General features: G+C 43.6%; 1 protein-coding gene across 1 annotated transcript in view; it reads left to right on the top strand.

Annotated features, from left to right (window-relative positions):
* The first annotated feature begins 2,174 nt into the window (after nt 1–2,174).
* clcn3 (chloride channel 3) overlaps nt 2,175–13,941 on the top strand; it is a 61,962-nt gene continuing 50,195 nt past the window's right edge. The window contains exon 1 of the mRNA XM_063186432.1: nt 2,175–2,574. Coding sequence (XP_063042502.1) covers nt 2,415–2,574 — 160 coding nt within the window. The 5' untranslated portion in view covers nt 2,175–2,414. The remainder of the gene's footprint in view (nt 2,575–13,941) is intronic.

Here is a 13,941-nt window from a genome sequence, read left to right as displayed (position 1 = left end):
TCTTGCTCTCACCATTCACTCTCATACTCACTTTCACTCACTCGCATGCAAGGCCTGTCAGCAACCCCACCCCACACTCTCTGCATCACCCCATCCATATCCCCACATCACTAAGCCCCTCCACACCACAGCCCTCTACATTCCTCATTCGATCACCTACTGCATCCATACACCTCACCACTCACCTCCACACTCCATTCAGACAACACTCACACCTCACTATACTTCCCTCTATCCTCACATCCCTCACTCCCACCACGCCCAGACAACCCTGCCACCTCTCCTTCCCAGCCCTACCACCCCCCATCCCTAGACTTCCCCATCCCCCACCCCATCCCTGTCACCTCTCCATCTCCCAGCCCTGCTGCCCCCCCATCCCAGCTCTGGCACCTTCCCATGCCCTAACCCAAACCCCAGTCACTTCTATATCTCCCAGCCAGTCCTGGCACCTCCACACCCCCAGCCCTGGCACCTCCACACCCCCAGTCCTGGCACCTCCTTATCCCATCCCATCCCAGCCCTTCCAACTCCATACACCCCATCCCATGTCAACCCTGCCACCTCCCCATGCCAGCCCTGTCACCGCCATACACCCCATCCCATGTCAACCCTGCCACCTCCCCATGCCAGCCCTGTCACCGCCACACACCCCATCCCTGGCACCTCCCATCCCTGGCACCTCTGCAGCCCTGCCACCTCCCCATCCCTGGCATTTCTGCAGCCCTGCCACCTCCCCATCCCTGTCACCTCTGCAGCCCTGCCACCTCCCCATCCCTGGCACCTCTGCAGCCCTGCCACCTCCCCATCCCTGGCACCTCTGCAGCCCTGCCACCTCCCCATCCCTGGCACCTCTGCAGCCCTGCCACCTCCCCATCCCTGTCACTTCTCCATCTCCCATCCCACCCTGCCACCTCCCCATCCCATCTATGACAGGGGGTTCCAGGAAGTGACTCATGCATGATGAATTATGGGATATCTACCATCTTTGCAAGCACCGCCTCACCCTTTTGTCATTTCAGTGGATTTTCCCTATCATTTAACCCCGCATCGTGACTTTAGTCTTCTATGGTCTATCTTGTGACTTTTAATTAGCTTGACTTTAATTGACGCAAAATAAATAGTTTAAGAGCTGGAACCTTGAGTGCCACCCTGAAGCACTCCAAATTACTGTTTGTTTGCTGACCTATTTGCGACTTTTTTTTGTGCTTTTTTTAATTGGACTGGCCTGTTGTTCAGTGTACCTTGACATTGGTTGAACGTTCTACACCTGTATGCAGTTTCACCTCTCCACCACTGGGGGGAAGTGCTGGTTAGATAGAAAGATGAATGCCTACAGTATACAGTACTACGCAGTGCTGGTTAGATCGGGAGATAGATGTCTAGACTCTGTACAATACAGTACAGTGTGCAGGTAGAATGAAGGGCAAGCGAGCTGACATGCGATTGGGGAGTTTGGTGCTTCCTAGTCCTGTCTCTGCAATGCTCCTTCTGTCAACCAGGACATACTTGTTCTCCATCCCATTGTTGTTGACAAATTAGAAATAGGCCACCAGACTGAATTTTGTCAAGTTTGTTGTTGAGTTTCAGTATACTTGTGTGCCATGTCAGGTTTCCGACATAAACAAAACTGTACATTTTTTTTAGATGACAGTTACCACACAGACTTTTGTTGACCATGACTCTCTGACATATGGTTCTCTGGAATCTTATTGTCATCTTCGACCTGTTTGTTTACAACATGTGAGCACAAATAATAAGCTGACCGTATGTAAGCATGGTCAATTATATTCTGTATAGAAAGCCTGCTTGTTTACAACACGTAAACATGCAAATACCTTACGTATATTTCACTGTGTGTAATCATGGTCATTGGTTCAGGATGCAGCGCATTGTAAACTAGTGCACTTGTTCATACTGCCATGTCGCTGTGCTGTTAATTATGTTGCCGATGCCGCTTATTTGTGAGGTTGTTGTTTGCCATGTTAAGTCATGTATTTGAAATTATTTGTTGAACAGTGTGACACAGTGACCTAGTTCGTCATTCAAAATTCAGCACGCATAGTTTTATGTTAGTATTTTGTACAGATAATAGAGTCGACATAACTGCTTATAGTACACTGTACATGTGTGAGTGTTTGTCATTGTGTGGTCCCTTGTTTTGTGTGTGTGCAGTGAACACACTCTTGCTAAACGCGCGTCTATATGCATTGCACAGGTTACTGTGTAGCTAGATGGAGTCGGTACTGCAACAGCTTCAACTGCCATTAGCCTACTACAAATGGCATCAACAGGACAATTTTCTAATCTCTTCATAAACATAAGCCTAGTTTTCTAGTATAAATATAGGACACGGTGTCGATTTTGCTTGTTTGTGTGTGTGTGTATGTGCATTGCACAGGTTACTGTGTAGCTAGATGGAGTCGGCACAGCTGTGCACCAGGGGCTACTACCGCAACAGCTACAACAGCATTACCAGCGCCAGCAGCGACGAGGAGCTGCTGGATGGAGCCGGCGTCATCATGGACTTCCACACCACCGAGGACGACAGCCTGCTGGACGGGGACGCCTCCCCAGGTAGGGTGGCCCCGAGCCCGGGGCGAGCCCCCTACTCCAGCCCTCTGCTTCTTCCCCAAGAAGGCCCCAGACAACCTCCTCCTCACAACCCATTCCAGATGCTTTGCTAGCTTCTTCTACAGTTTCCTGTAGCTAGCCCCTCATCCTCCTGTCCTTATTTACTTGTGCTTTGTGTTTTTTTGTTTCTTCTTTCGGTTCATGTTTTGTTGACCTTTTGGTTGGCATGATTGGTGATGAGGATGATGAAGGATTGAAAATCCTTCAATGTTCCTCATTCCTCTTCATGGTGGGATGGTGGTCAGAGAAGATCTCCTTTTTATGTTTCTGCTTTGGGCAGTTCCATATTCATTTCTTTATGCTGATGTGAGGTCACTGCTTGGATATTTTTGCTGTGGTGACCCCATTTGCAAAACATTTACATCCATGCTCCACCATCCCATCTCAATCATTTTTTGTTTCGACCCTTTGGAGCCTTCTGCCGTGATGTGGTGTGACGTGCTTTTAAAATCTTTTTCATGTCATTCATCTTCAATCATTTTTTTCAGTTGGTTGTTAGTCTCCCAGTGTTCTGTGTTGTGAGGTGATGTGCCAGTTCACCTATTCAACCTATACAGTGTCTTCGTATTCACCTCATCTTCAAATTCATCATCTTAGAGTTGGGATCCTCTTTGTATACTTTCCTATGAAGGTATTTTCTTTTTTTCCTCTCAAGTCATCGCTTTTGAGTTTGGAGCCTTCATGGTGTTTTGTGATGTGCTATCCCTGTGCTGTGCTGTCGATTGTGCCCTTCCTTAATCATTTCATGCTCAAGGTACGGTTTTTAGGCAAATTTCATCTTTTTCTCCCAACCCCTCTTAAGTTGGATTTTCGCCATTCTTCCATTTCGCATTTTCTTTGTTGGCCATCTTGCAACCAAAGCTGGAGCTCTGGTCAAGTATGGCAAGTGAGCGAATCTTCTTTTTCTTGAGTATCTGTGTTTTTTTTCTCTCCTTTCATTTTGACTCCTGAAGCCAGACAAATTCAGTAAATTATTTAGTAGTTTTCCAAAAAGGGGTTATGTTTATGGTGGTGCTGTCTGTCTTTCTCTGTTGTGTGTTTGTAAGTCTTTTTTGAAAACAAATCTATGGTTTGTTGACTATTGTTATTTCTTGAAAAATATTTGGTACCTCCATTTTAACAGGAAAAACATGCCTTTGAAAAAATATCTACAAGCGATTTTTTAGGTGCACTTTAAAAAAAAAATGTCCATCAATGAATGAATGACTGAGGCGGAAGGGAGCAGAATCGGTGTGAAGGAATGTCACTTTGCATTTCCTTTTGTGCATTGTCCCTCCCACTCCCACAGTTCATCTAATGGCACTCTGTATGCATAGCCATTGTGGAGGATTTGGCCTTTGACCTGAAAGCCATAAGTCACTGCCTCACCCATGGCCATGTGTCTTTGGTGAGAAGGGATGTGTGCCTATCTTCTTAGTTTTTGTCTCTGTGCTCCTCTGACACGTTTGACAGAAAACATGCACACATGGAAACACAATAGCAGGCATAGAAATTTGTTTTTGCAGACATTTTGTTTTTTATCATGCTGGTTCTGCATACTTTCGAACATATGTCTGCACTGAAAAAAATCCAGCATCAAGTAGAGAGTACAGGGTGTTTAACAACAATTTTTAAATCGATCAAAGATGATGCTCTCTGCCCCCTACTGCCATCTCCTAGCTGTATGTGTGAGTGAGTGAGTGCATGTGTGTGTGCATGCATGTGTGAGTGTGTGCATGTGTGTGTGCATGCATGTGTGCGTTTGGGGAGTGTGTTGCCACCGCCACCCAGTACCTCCGCTCTCCGCTCTATTCCATTTTGCCATGACGACTAGTTCAAAAAGGCCGCTTTTGCACACCTCTGTAGTCGGACAGGTGTATGGGCAATTACTCCAGTGTCATTGAAGTGTGAAAAGGATCCCGGGTACCGTCCATTCCACCAGCAAGTTAACTCTCATACAATATTTCGGTCATCCAACCTTTTTCAGGTAAAAAATCTTTAAAAAAAAAAAAAAAACCTGAAGAAGGTTGGATAATTGGAATTGTAATTGGATAGTTGGAAAATGTCCTACTTAAACTTAACTTGCTGATGGAACGGACCGTGGCTACATGAGACATAATTCAGAATTCACTCACTTTAATTCTGAATAAAGCTTAATTCCGCTTTGAAAACGTCATGTAAACACTTCACAATTCAGAATTAAATGAAAGATCAAAGTAAACTCGACGGAACTATTTAATTCTGAATTATTAATTCGGAATTAAAAACGTCACGTTAACGTAGGCAGTGTGTTAAACTTGCTTTGACAACTAGTCAAAGTGAAAGAACCCGGCCTCTACATCAGGCCACAAAAGCAGGGCCTGTGGTCTACATTTACTGTTTGTGTATCTCATTAGGACTAATAGCTCAGAGTTGTTGCTAGTTATTAGCAGAGCTGAATTGCATCTACACACACACACACACACACACACACACACACACACACACACACACACACACACACACACACACACACACACACACACACACACACACACGAGGGACCCAACAAGAGAGGGCTGTTCTTGCCACCCCACCCCCTACACACTCCCTGCGTAGTCCACTTGCTTAGGCATTCTCTCACACACCATCTTACCCCTTGCGTCGGTGTTAGAACAGGGGCCTCTTTGTGTGTGTGTGTTTGTGTGTGTACGTACGTGTGTGTGTGTGTGTGTGTGTTTGTTGTACTTCGTGTGGAATTTAGACAGCCTGTGTTTCTGAAGTCTCAAAACAACAACCCAACAGCCATAATGTTGCTGTCCACAAGAAGGAAAAAAAATGCATAGCTGCTCTTAAGAACTTGGCATATACTTGGCGGCGGGCCAATCTCAGCAGGCCTGATGTAACATTCTTGCAGTGTGATGTAAATGATCTATATGTCAGATTGGGGCCAAAACTCCAAAACAGTCTGAAGGGGTTTGCTCCCCCTCTAGAGACCAGAAGGAAAAATGCAAGAGCAGGGAAAAAAAAATAAAAAAATCAGGGCCACTGCTAGGGTTTTGAATGCCATAAGCATAGCTGGTCAGGAGCCCCCCCCCCCCTCATAACTAAATGATAATAATTATAAAAGTTTTTTTTTAGTCAATGTTAATTTAGGAGGCCCCAATTTGGGAACAAATTGGTTGAGTAGGCCCTCAAGCTTGTAGTGCTCTGGTTACCTTGCTTATGCCTAGTGGCGTCCCTGCCCATAATCAGTGGTGTGCCAATGAAGCTTGTGAATTTGAATGTATATACATGTCATTGACACATTTTAAAACATTTTTAGTATTTCCCGCAGAATTTCCGTTAGTCAAGGTGGTGGGGGGTTGGCTGCTATCACTTTTGTCATTGAAAAAAGTTATGCTGTGCAGTTTCATATTAAACATGATATGAAAACCCCTTAAAATATATTTTTTGATGAAGCAGCTTCACAAATTACATTCAAAACACAAAATGTTGATCTTTTCAGTGGACTTAGTTGATAGTGGTACGGTCTGTTCATTATCAAGGTGGCTGCCTTAAAGGTGCACTGTCTAATATTTGTTAGCAGTTTCTTTCCAGAATTCATGCGTCCCCCTCGTAAATGTTACCTTTTTTCACGAATACGCACCACTACCATCAAATGATGCACTTTTAACAATTATATGCTGGGGGTAAACCCTGATTTTCACATGTGTAGTCCACCAAGGACAAAAAGAAAGCACAATTGGTGTAGATTTCCATAGCATTTACCAAACACTCTGCGGTATGACCTTGAAGCTGCATTTTTTTATCAGTAAGGAAGTACACAGTCCCCATATCTCCAGATTTATGACCTTTATACCAGGGCTAGATAATTGTTGTGGAACAAGGGTTTAGAATTCTGACTGAAGACCAGTCAAATGTCACAGGCAACTTTTCTGTGCCAATAATAATATATAGTTTACACTGTCACAAGTTGTTGGCTATTTCATGCCTGCACACTGCCTATATAGATAATAGCAATAGCCTTGGTTAAATCTGAAACCTGCAAGACCACTTTCCTTGGTAGCCGTTTTGGGAATGTTGGTTGAGAGTGTCACTTTGGATTTGAAAATTGTCTTTCTTAAGTTATGGTTCTGCGGGCTAGAGAAAATTACATTGCTGGCCATATGTGTCCCCCAGGCCTGGGTTTTGCACGCCTTTGACCTACAGTATACAGTACACGTATACAGCCCACTGCACAGTAGTGTTTTTGAGACTGACTGTGGCCAAAGGCCTCATAATTATAGGATTAAAGTACTGTATAGTTTTTTGTCACAGAACAAAACTATATTCTTTGGGGTGATATAATGGCAGGTTGACTTTTCTACCCTAAAGCCCCACCCGTGTGTGTGTGCGTGTGTGAAAAAGAGTATCTTTGTGGGTGGGTGTACGTTTCAAATTCATCACTGACTTCATAATTAATGAGGCCAGGAGGAACATCTTGTGTCTTCCTGAGACAAACCTGTGTGTGTGTGTGTGTGTGTGTGTGTGTGTGTGTGTGTGTGCGTGTGCGTGTGCGTGTGCGTGTGCGTGTGCGTGCGCGTGCGCGTGCGCGCGCGCGCGTGCGCGTGTGCGTGTGTGTGTGTTTGAAGTATGCAGACTATCTCTGGCTTAGATAAAGGTGAGAAAGGACAGACACGCTGACAGAAAGACAGGCAGATGGGGAGAGAGAGACAGAGAGACATAGAGAGAAACGCAGAGAGAGAGAGAGGGAGAGCTGGCTATCAGGTTGCCCTGCCATTCAGTTATCTGTGTCCAATCAGAGGCCTGCGATTGTGCTGCTGGGTGGGGCCTCATCGGTGGCTGTGGTGGCATCGGGTGACCCACAACAACAAGGAGCCCTCCTCGACGTGACAAGCCGTCACACTTGCTCTGTCTTTGGATGTGTGTGTGTATGGCAAGAAACAACTGGAGGTACTTGCTTTGTGCTTTTGTATGCCGTGCATGACAGATCAACAAGAACAATTCACTCTGCCACTCTGTTTGTGTCAAGACCCATGACACTTGCTCTCAGTGGCTGTGAGAGAACGACAAGAAACAACTGTGTGAGGGGGAAAAAATGTGAATTCGACTGCAAGGGCTGGATCACACACTGGAAATCTTCATTGCCTTGGATGTGATGATGGAACAATAGAAATGGAATGAAAAGAGGAATAGAAATTGTTGAAGGTGGACTCCATCCAGCTGGTGCCAAGTCATTGGGAGAAAATACAGGTTTGCTAAACTTGTTTGATTTGGAGATTACGAGATTACCATGGCGCAGGCAGTACAGGTGCACTGGTTACAGGTGAGTTGGTTTGTTTGACGACTCAATCAAACGCCGCCCTTACGCAAGGAGTGGAACTAGGATCCGAGGACTAAAAGATTCCACAGAACCAGTTTGGTCATTCACAACCATGGACTCTGAATGCTCAAGGAAGTAATTTGTGCTCAAAAGGAAAGAACATATTCTCTCGCTTTTTCTCTCTCACTGTCGCTGTGTTCCTCCTGTGCTTTCTTCGCGAGGATACAGTTGACAGCTGGAATTACCGGAGAGTCTATTTTTATACGTGAATGTGCGAGCGTGTGTTTGTGAATGTGTGAGAGAGACAGAGTGTGAGTGTGTGTGTGAGAGAGAGTCATGACCGTCACTTGTTAGCACCTAGGCGAGGTGTACAGTGTCAGGCCTTGTTTTGCTAGTTGGACCCAGCAAAGGAAGAGAAGAGCAGGAGGGAACATGGCGAAGGAGGTGGATGCCAGGGGTTCGAGAGGACTGAAGAGGACTTTGATGGACTGAAGAGACCAGTTTAAAGGTGGAGAGCTTCTTTTGGAATAAACAAGGAGGAGGAAGAGAGGAGGAGTCGATGGGTTTATGTTGCCCCACAAAGGTTCCGGAGCAATCTTAGGAAGTGACCAAAAGGTATTACATTTCAGCCTGATGGGAGAGTGATTTGTGGGAGTGTGTGTTTCATGATATATGAATGTGTGTATGTCATTGTGGGCATTATATAATGACAATGTGTTTCATAGTATCTGTCTACAGATACTATGAATGTACACAATTTACATTAGTCAATGTGGTGGGGGATTGTCTGGTATCAGACGTGATTATAATCATTGGACAGGCCATGTTGTGCAATATACATTTTGTGCATGTTTGAAATATAATGTGAAAACGTTTAAAAAAGTACATTTTTGTTGCCGAAGCAACATTAGAGACTACATTCACAATACAAAGTCTTTATCTATTCTGGGGACCTAGCCAAGGTGGGAGTTGTTGGTTGCCGAGGTGGCGGCCTCAACAGTAACCCTTTAGTAGGCTACTGTATGTGATTCAGACTGAACATGATACTTTATCACAATAGCACGCCAAGTGTAGTGCAATGTACTTGTGTGAATGTTAGCTACATATGTAATTGCAAGTGACCCTTTTATTTGTGTCGGTTTAATATTTGTATCAGTGTGATGGCTGAATAAAATGGCCTGCTAAGTTTAACTGTAGTGTAGCACAGTATTGACCACACAGTTGGCTAATTGGCACTTTGCATCCTGCTGCTGACACTTTGCCAACACATGGATCAGTTCACTTGAGTGCACAACAAAGCACAGGCTACGACATGGTCTGGATGCCAGATGGAGCAATAGGTTTTGTCATACAAATATTCTTATTAATTCTTATAAATATCCTCACAATGAGAAGACGTTAGTATATGGTTGATAGATATTAGACACAGTGGCTGGAGTCATGTCTGGTGTAGAAGGGAACATGTTCACATTTGTTAGTCCATGGTAATGATAACATTGTGATGATTCCAGTTATATATATATATATGTATAATATATATATTTTTAAAGATATTTTTTTGATCTTTTAGACTTTACTATTGACAGGACAGTATGAGAGGCGGACAGGAAGCGAATGGGGAGAGAGACGGGGAGGGGTCCGCAAATGACCCGGGCCGGGAATCAAACCCGGGTCAGCCGCACAGCAGGCGAGTGCCCCACCAGATGGCCACGGCAGGGCCAATTCCAGGTATATATTTGCCAGGTTGGGGTTTTGTCGGTTTGTGTCTGTTTGGCGCCACCCTCAGGTGACCCAAAACACTGCGGACACACGCGTACACACACACACGCACACACACACACACATACACACAGACACACACGCATCTGGCATTGCCAATGGGGCTGGGTTACTATCTCTGATTGCTTTTGTTATTTCCTGCTTTCATCCAGTGTAAATAAGCTTAGCATTCTCTTTATAAACAGCAGAGGCCTTAGCAGTGGCTGTACAGTCCAAAGAATCTGTAGCACATAGTGTACTCACAAAGCAGAGCAAATCCTCAGAAAACAGCAGTGAATATTGGCAGTATCCACAGAGGTGTGTGTGTGTGTGTGTGTGTGTGTGTGTGTGTGTGTGTGTGTGTGTGTGTGTGTGTGTGTGTGTGTGTGTGTGTGTGTGTGTGTGTGTGTGTGTGTGTGTTTGCTTGCTTCCTTGCTTGCTTGCTTGATTGCACGGCAGGAGGGAATTCCAAGTACTGTAAGTAAATCATTAAGATCCAAGAACAAGAGTCCTACAGCTTTATTTTCTTTAAGGGACACTGTGCAGGAAATGGTCAAAAAAGGTACTGCAACTATGCTGCTTATTGAAATTGGGCTGCCTATTGCCAAATTTGATCTTTACATGAAAGTTTACTAAGTATTAAACAAATATTTTCTAGTATGGTCCAAGGACAGTCATTTTTGCAGCTAAAATTGGCTATTTTTGGAAATTCAAAATGGCGGACCATGGAGAAGATCCCCCTTTTCATGAATGAAAAGTGCAATTTTTCCAGTCACAATGAATACTCAGAATTTGGTGCTGATGGTAAGTATTCATGAAAATGGTAACATTCATTCATTCATTTCATTTATTTAAACTCGAAGAATCATTGAGGGCCCAGCCCTCATTTACAATGATGTCGAGTAAAACAAACAATTACACATATAAAATCATATATAAACAACATACACAATACACCATAAATCATATAAGAGGTAAGAATTAAGACAAACTATGAATTAAAACTTATGAGTTAAAACAAGTACAAGTATGTGATAAAAAACTTCCCAGTGTAACTTTAAAATGTTCTAATGGCACAAAGGCTTGAAGACCCATCCTTTGTTGTAAGGTATTCCAAACTGAAGGTCCACAGACACTAAAAGCCGTTTTACCCAGTTCAGTGCGGGCATAAGGGACCTCCAGTAAAAAATTGCTGCTGCGGGTTTGGTATGGGTTGGAGTGCCAAACTAAAAGAGATGAAATATAAAATGGGAGTTTGCCAGTGAGGGCCTTATAAATAAAAATAAAATAATGCATGTCCCTTCTGTGAGAAAGTGGAGCCCACCCAACTTTATCATATAACAGGCAATGATGAGTACTATATGGATCCCCAGTAATAAAACGAAGAGCTGAATGATAGACAGTGTCAAGTGCCTTCAGATTAGAGAGTGGTGCATGTCTGTAAATAACATCACCATAGTCAAGGGAAGACAGAAAAGTAGCTTCAATTAACTTTTTTCTGCAGAAAACAGGAAAGTGATATTTATTTCTGTGCAGGAAAGATAGCTTTTGTCTGAGCGTAGTGACAAGACAGTCAGTATGTTTCTTGAATGTGAACTTGTCATCTAGCCAGATTCCCAGGTACTTATAATGTGATACTCTCTCAATAACAGACCCATCTAAAGTAGATATATTAAAATCATTTTTCATGCCATGCTTAGATCGAGTAAAGACCATACATTTAGTCTTGCTTACATTAAGTAGAAGCTTAAGACCAATGAAGGCATTTTGTAGGATATTAAAAGACTGCTGCAGTTTCTCCAAGGCTAGCTGTACAGAATCTGCAACACAATACAAAATTGTATCATCTGCATATAGATGAATAGAGCAGTTGGAAAGGAGAGAAAGTATGCTATTTATGTACATGGTGAAGAGTACCGGACCTAATACTGAACCTTGTGGGACCCCCATTAGTGAATGGGCAGCATGAATTCTGGAAATAAACAACTAAAAATCTCACACAGCGTCCCTTTAAGGAAATTCATTCAAAAGTCCTCTCTACTGGGGTTACTTCGAGTTTACATGTAGCATGAGCTATTACAGGCCAGGTGGTGAGAAAATATGGATGTGAAATCGGTTTAATATGAACAACAGTTTTGTCACATCAAAAGTTTAGGATTAGCGACAGAGTTTGCCAATTATCCCAGGCATAGGTTATACCCTTATTTAGATTGGACCAGTCTGAGATGGTGACAGGAAGTGAGAGAGACAGAGAAATGGGAGAGGATGGGGAAATGAACTCGGCCCGGAATCGAACCTGGGAGCCCGGCGTAGCAGTGCAGTTAAGGGTGTAAATCACAGCCCCCATGATGATACGATATGGTTATGTGGTTAAATTTTTATTCTTAGATGATTCTTATGTAGATTCTTCTATGTACATGTATATTCAGGAATATAGATGTATATGTATATGTCTATATATACAGTATATATATATATATATATATATTATATATATATATATATATATCAGAGACGTGCGGTCAGGGTAGGCAGGGTAGGCAGTGCCTACCCTGGGATAAATGTCTTAAAAATAAAAACTAACACGTGTTTAAAAAAATATTCTTCAGAGTTCACATAGGCCTACACAACAATAACATTGATTCAGCATAAATTATGAGCTGTTTAAAGTACAGTATACACAGGACAACGATCAAAAACCTAAGTAATCGCACGAAGCAAAGCGCTCAGGCTTGGGCAGGTTGCCGTGGCAACGCGCAGTCCCGGTGTTCTGTCGAGATGTGTTGCCTCGTCGAGATGAGCGACCGGTCGCCCTATTCGATAGTGGTGTTCTATCGATTTGCGATGCCTCATCTAAATGAGCGACCTTGATTTTCCGCGGAAGGCGTTTCAATCGGTCCGCGTAGGACTGTTTTAATAACCATAACTTTGTTTATTTTACGGACAGTGGTGTGCAATCGTTCGTGTGGAGTTTAATAAGAACGTGCGGCTGCTGACCACTAAAAAAACGTGAGCCTCTCGTTTGAGTAGGCTACCATATGAAAGAGAGTTGAGTTTTCGCAAATACTGGAGAAAGAAAGTGTTTGGGGATCAGGGCCTAGGGGTTTTTAATGCAGTAATTTGCTGTTGGTTTGGTTTTCAATGGCGACGTGGGCTCGCAAGGCAAAATTGCCACATGAAATCATGTGCTATGGGGATAAACAAGCGCCGTTTATATATTATATATAATTTATATATTATATATTCCCAGATAGCAGATAGCGTATTGTGGCTTTGCTTTGGCAGATGTCTGTTTTTTAATGACCAGAATCATATTTTCACAACATCCCCACCAGTGCATTTCTTATTACCATGTTCAGGATTTTACAATGCGGTCGATTCAAATTCTTGAGTGAAAAGGGTGGAGGGAGCATTTTGACAGCTCAATCAGAGGTGGCGATTTTTTCCATTTTGCAATGAGAATGCCTCCTCTACATAAATAGTCTTTTCTGATCGATGTTACAATGTTCGAGGCTGAGTGTGTGAGCGATTACGGTTAGGCAACAAAGTAGCAAATGTTCGAGGCCACGCTATTTCGCAGATTTTCCAATGATCTGCTGGATGACCCACGCTATTTCCCGTTTTCCCAGGGGATATATCATAACTTTCAGTCCATGACAGTCGGTGGACAAGCTATAGGCTAACTAGACTATGATGACTGGTGGACAGGAGGACATAGAACTAGGCTACAGTTTGAGTCACTAAAGTTGACAGTCTCAGGGGATCCTATCGTAACTTGCGGTCTCACAATTCGATGGGCAATCACCCGCGAAAACCACCGCGAGGGTGTGCGCATGCGTGCGCATGCTTAGTAGCGAAGAGAATCACATCTCGACGGGTCGCTCATATAGACAGGACACCGGCTGGTAGCAGAGACAGGCTGAAAGCAGAGCTTTCGAATGCCAGCCAGGCAGCCCGGTAAGGCTCGCTTTTCCTCTGCCTACCCTGCCTTCAATGCTGTCAATGTAAAAGTTTGCGCATGCGTATTAAGTTGTCACATAGCTTGTCAATGGGACTAAAAGCAGAGCCTTTACTCTGTGGCGGGAGTATGTGAGCCAATCACAGCGCCCAAAATGAAAAATTGTTACAATTCAGGTAGTAGCCAATTTCTGCCCTACAGGCAGCTATGATAGCAACAACTAGCAAGGCAAGGCTTGTTCAAATCTCTAGCCGTATCGGAAAGAAAACATGGCAGTCTTTGGCTTTTTGTCTTTATTATTTTAAAAAAT

The sequence above is a fragment of the Engraulis encrasicolus genome, chromosome 21 (genome assembly GCF_034702125.1).
Source record: "Engraulis encrasicolus isolate BLACKSEA-1 chromosome 21, IST_EnEncr_1.0, whole genome shotgun sequence".
Classification (NCBI taxonomy): Eukaryota; Metazoa; Chordata; class Actinopteri; order Clupeiformes; family Engraulidae; genus Engraulis; species Engraulis encrasicolus.
This window is presented reverse-complemented; position numbering and strand designations above follow the sequence as displayed.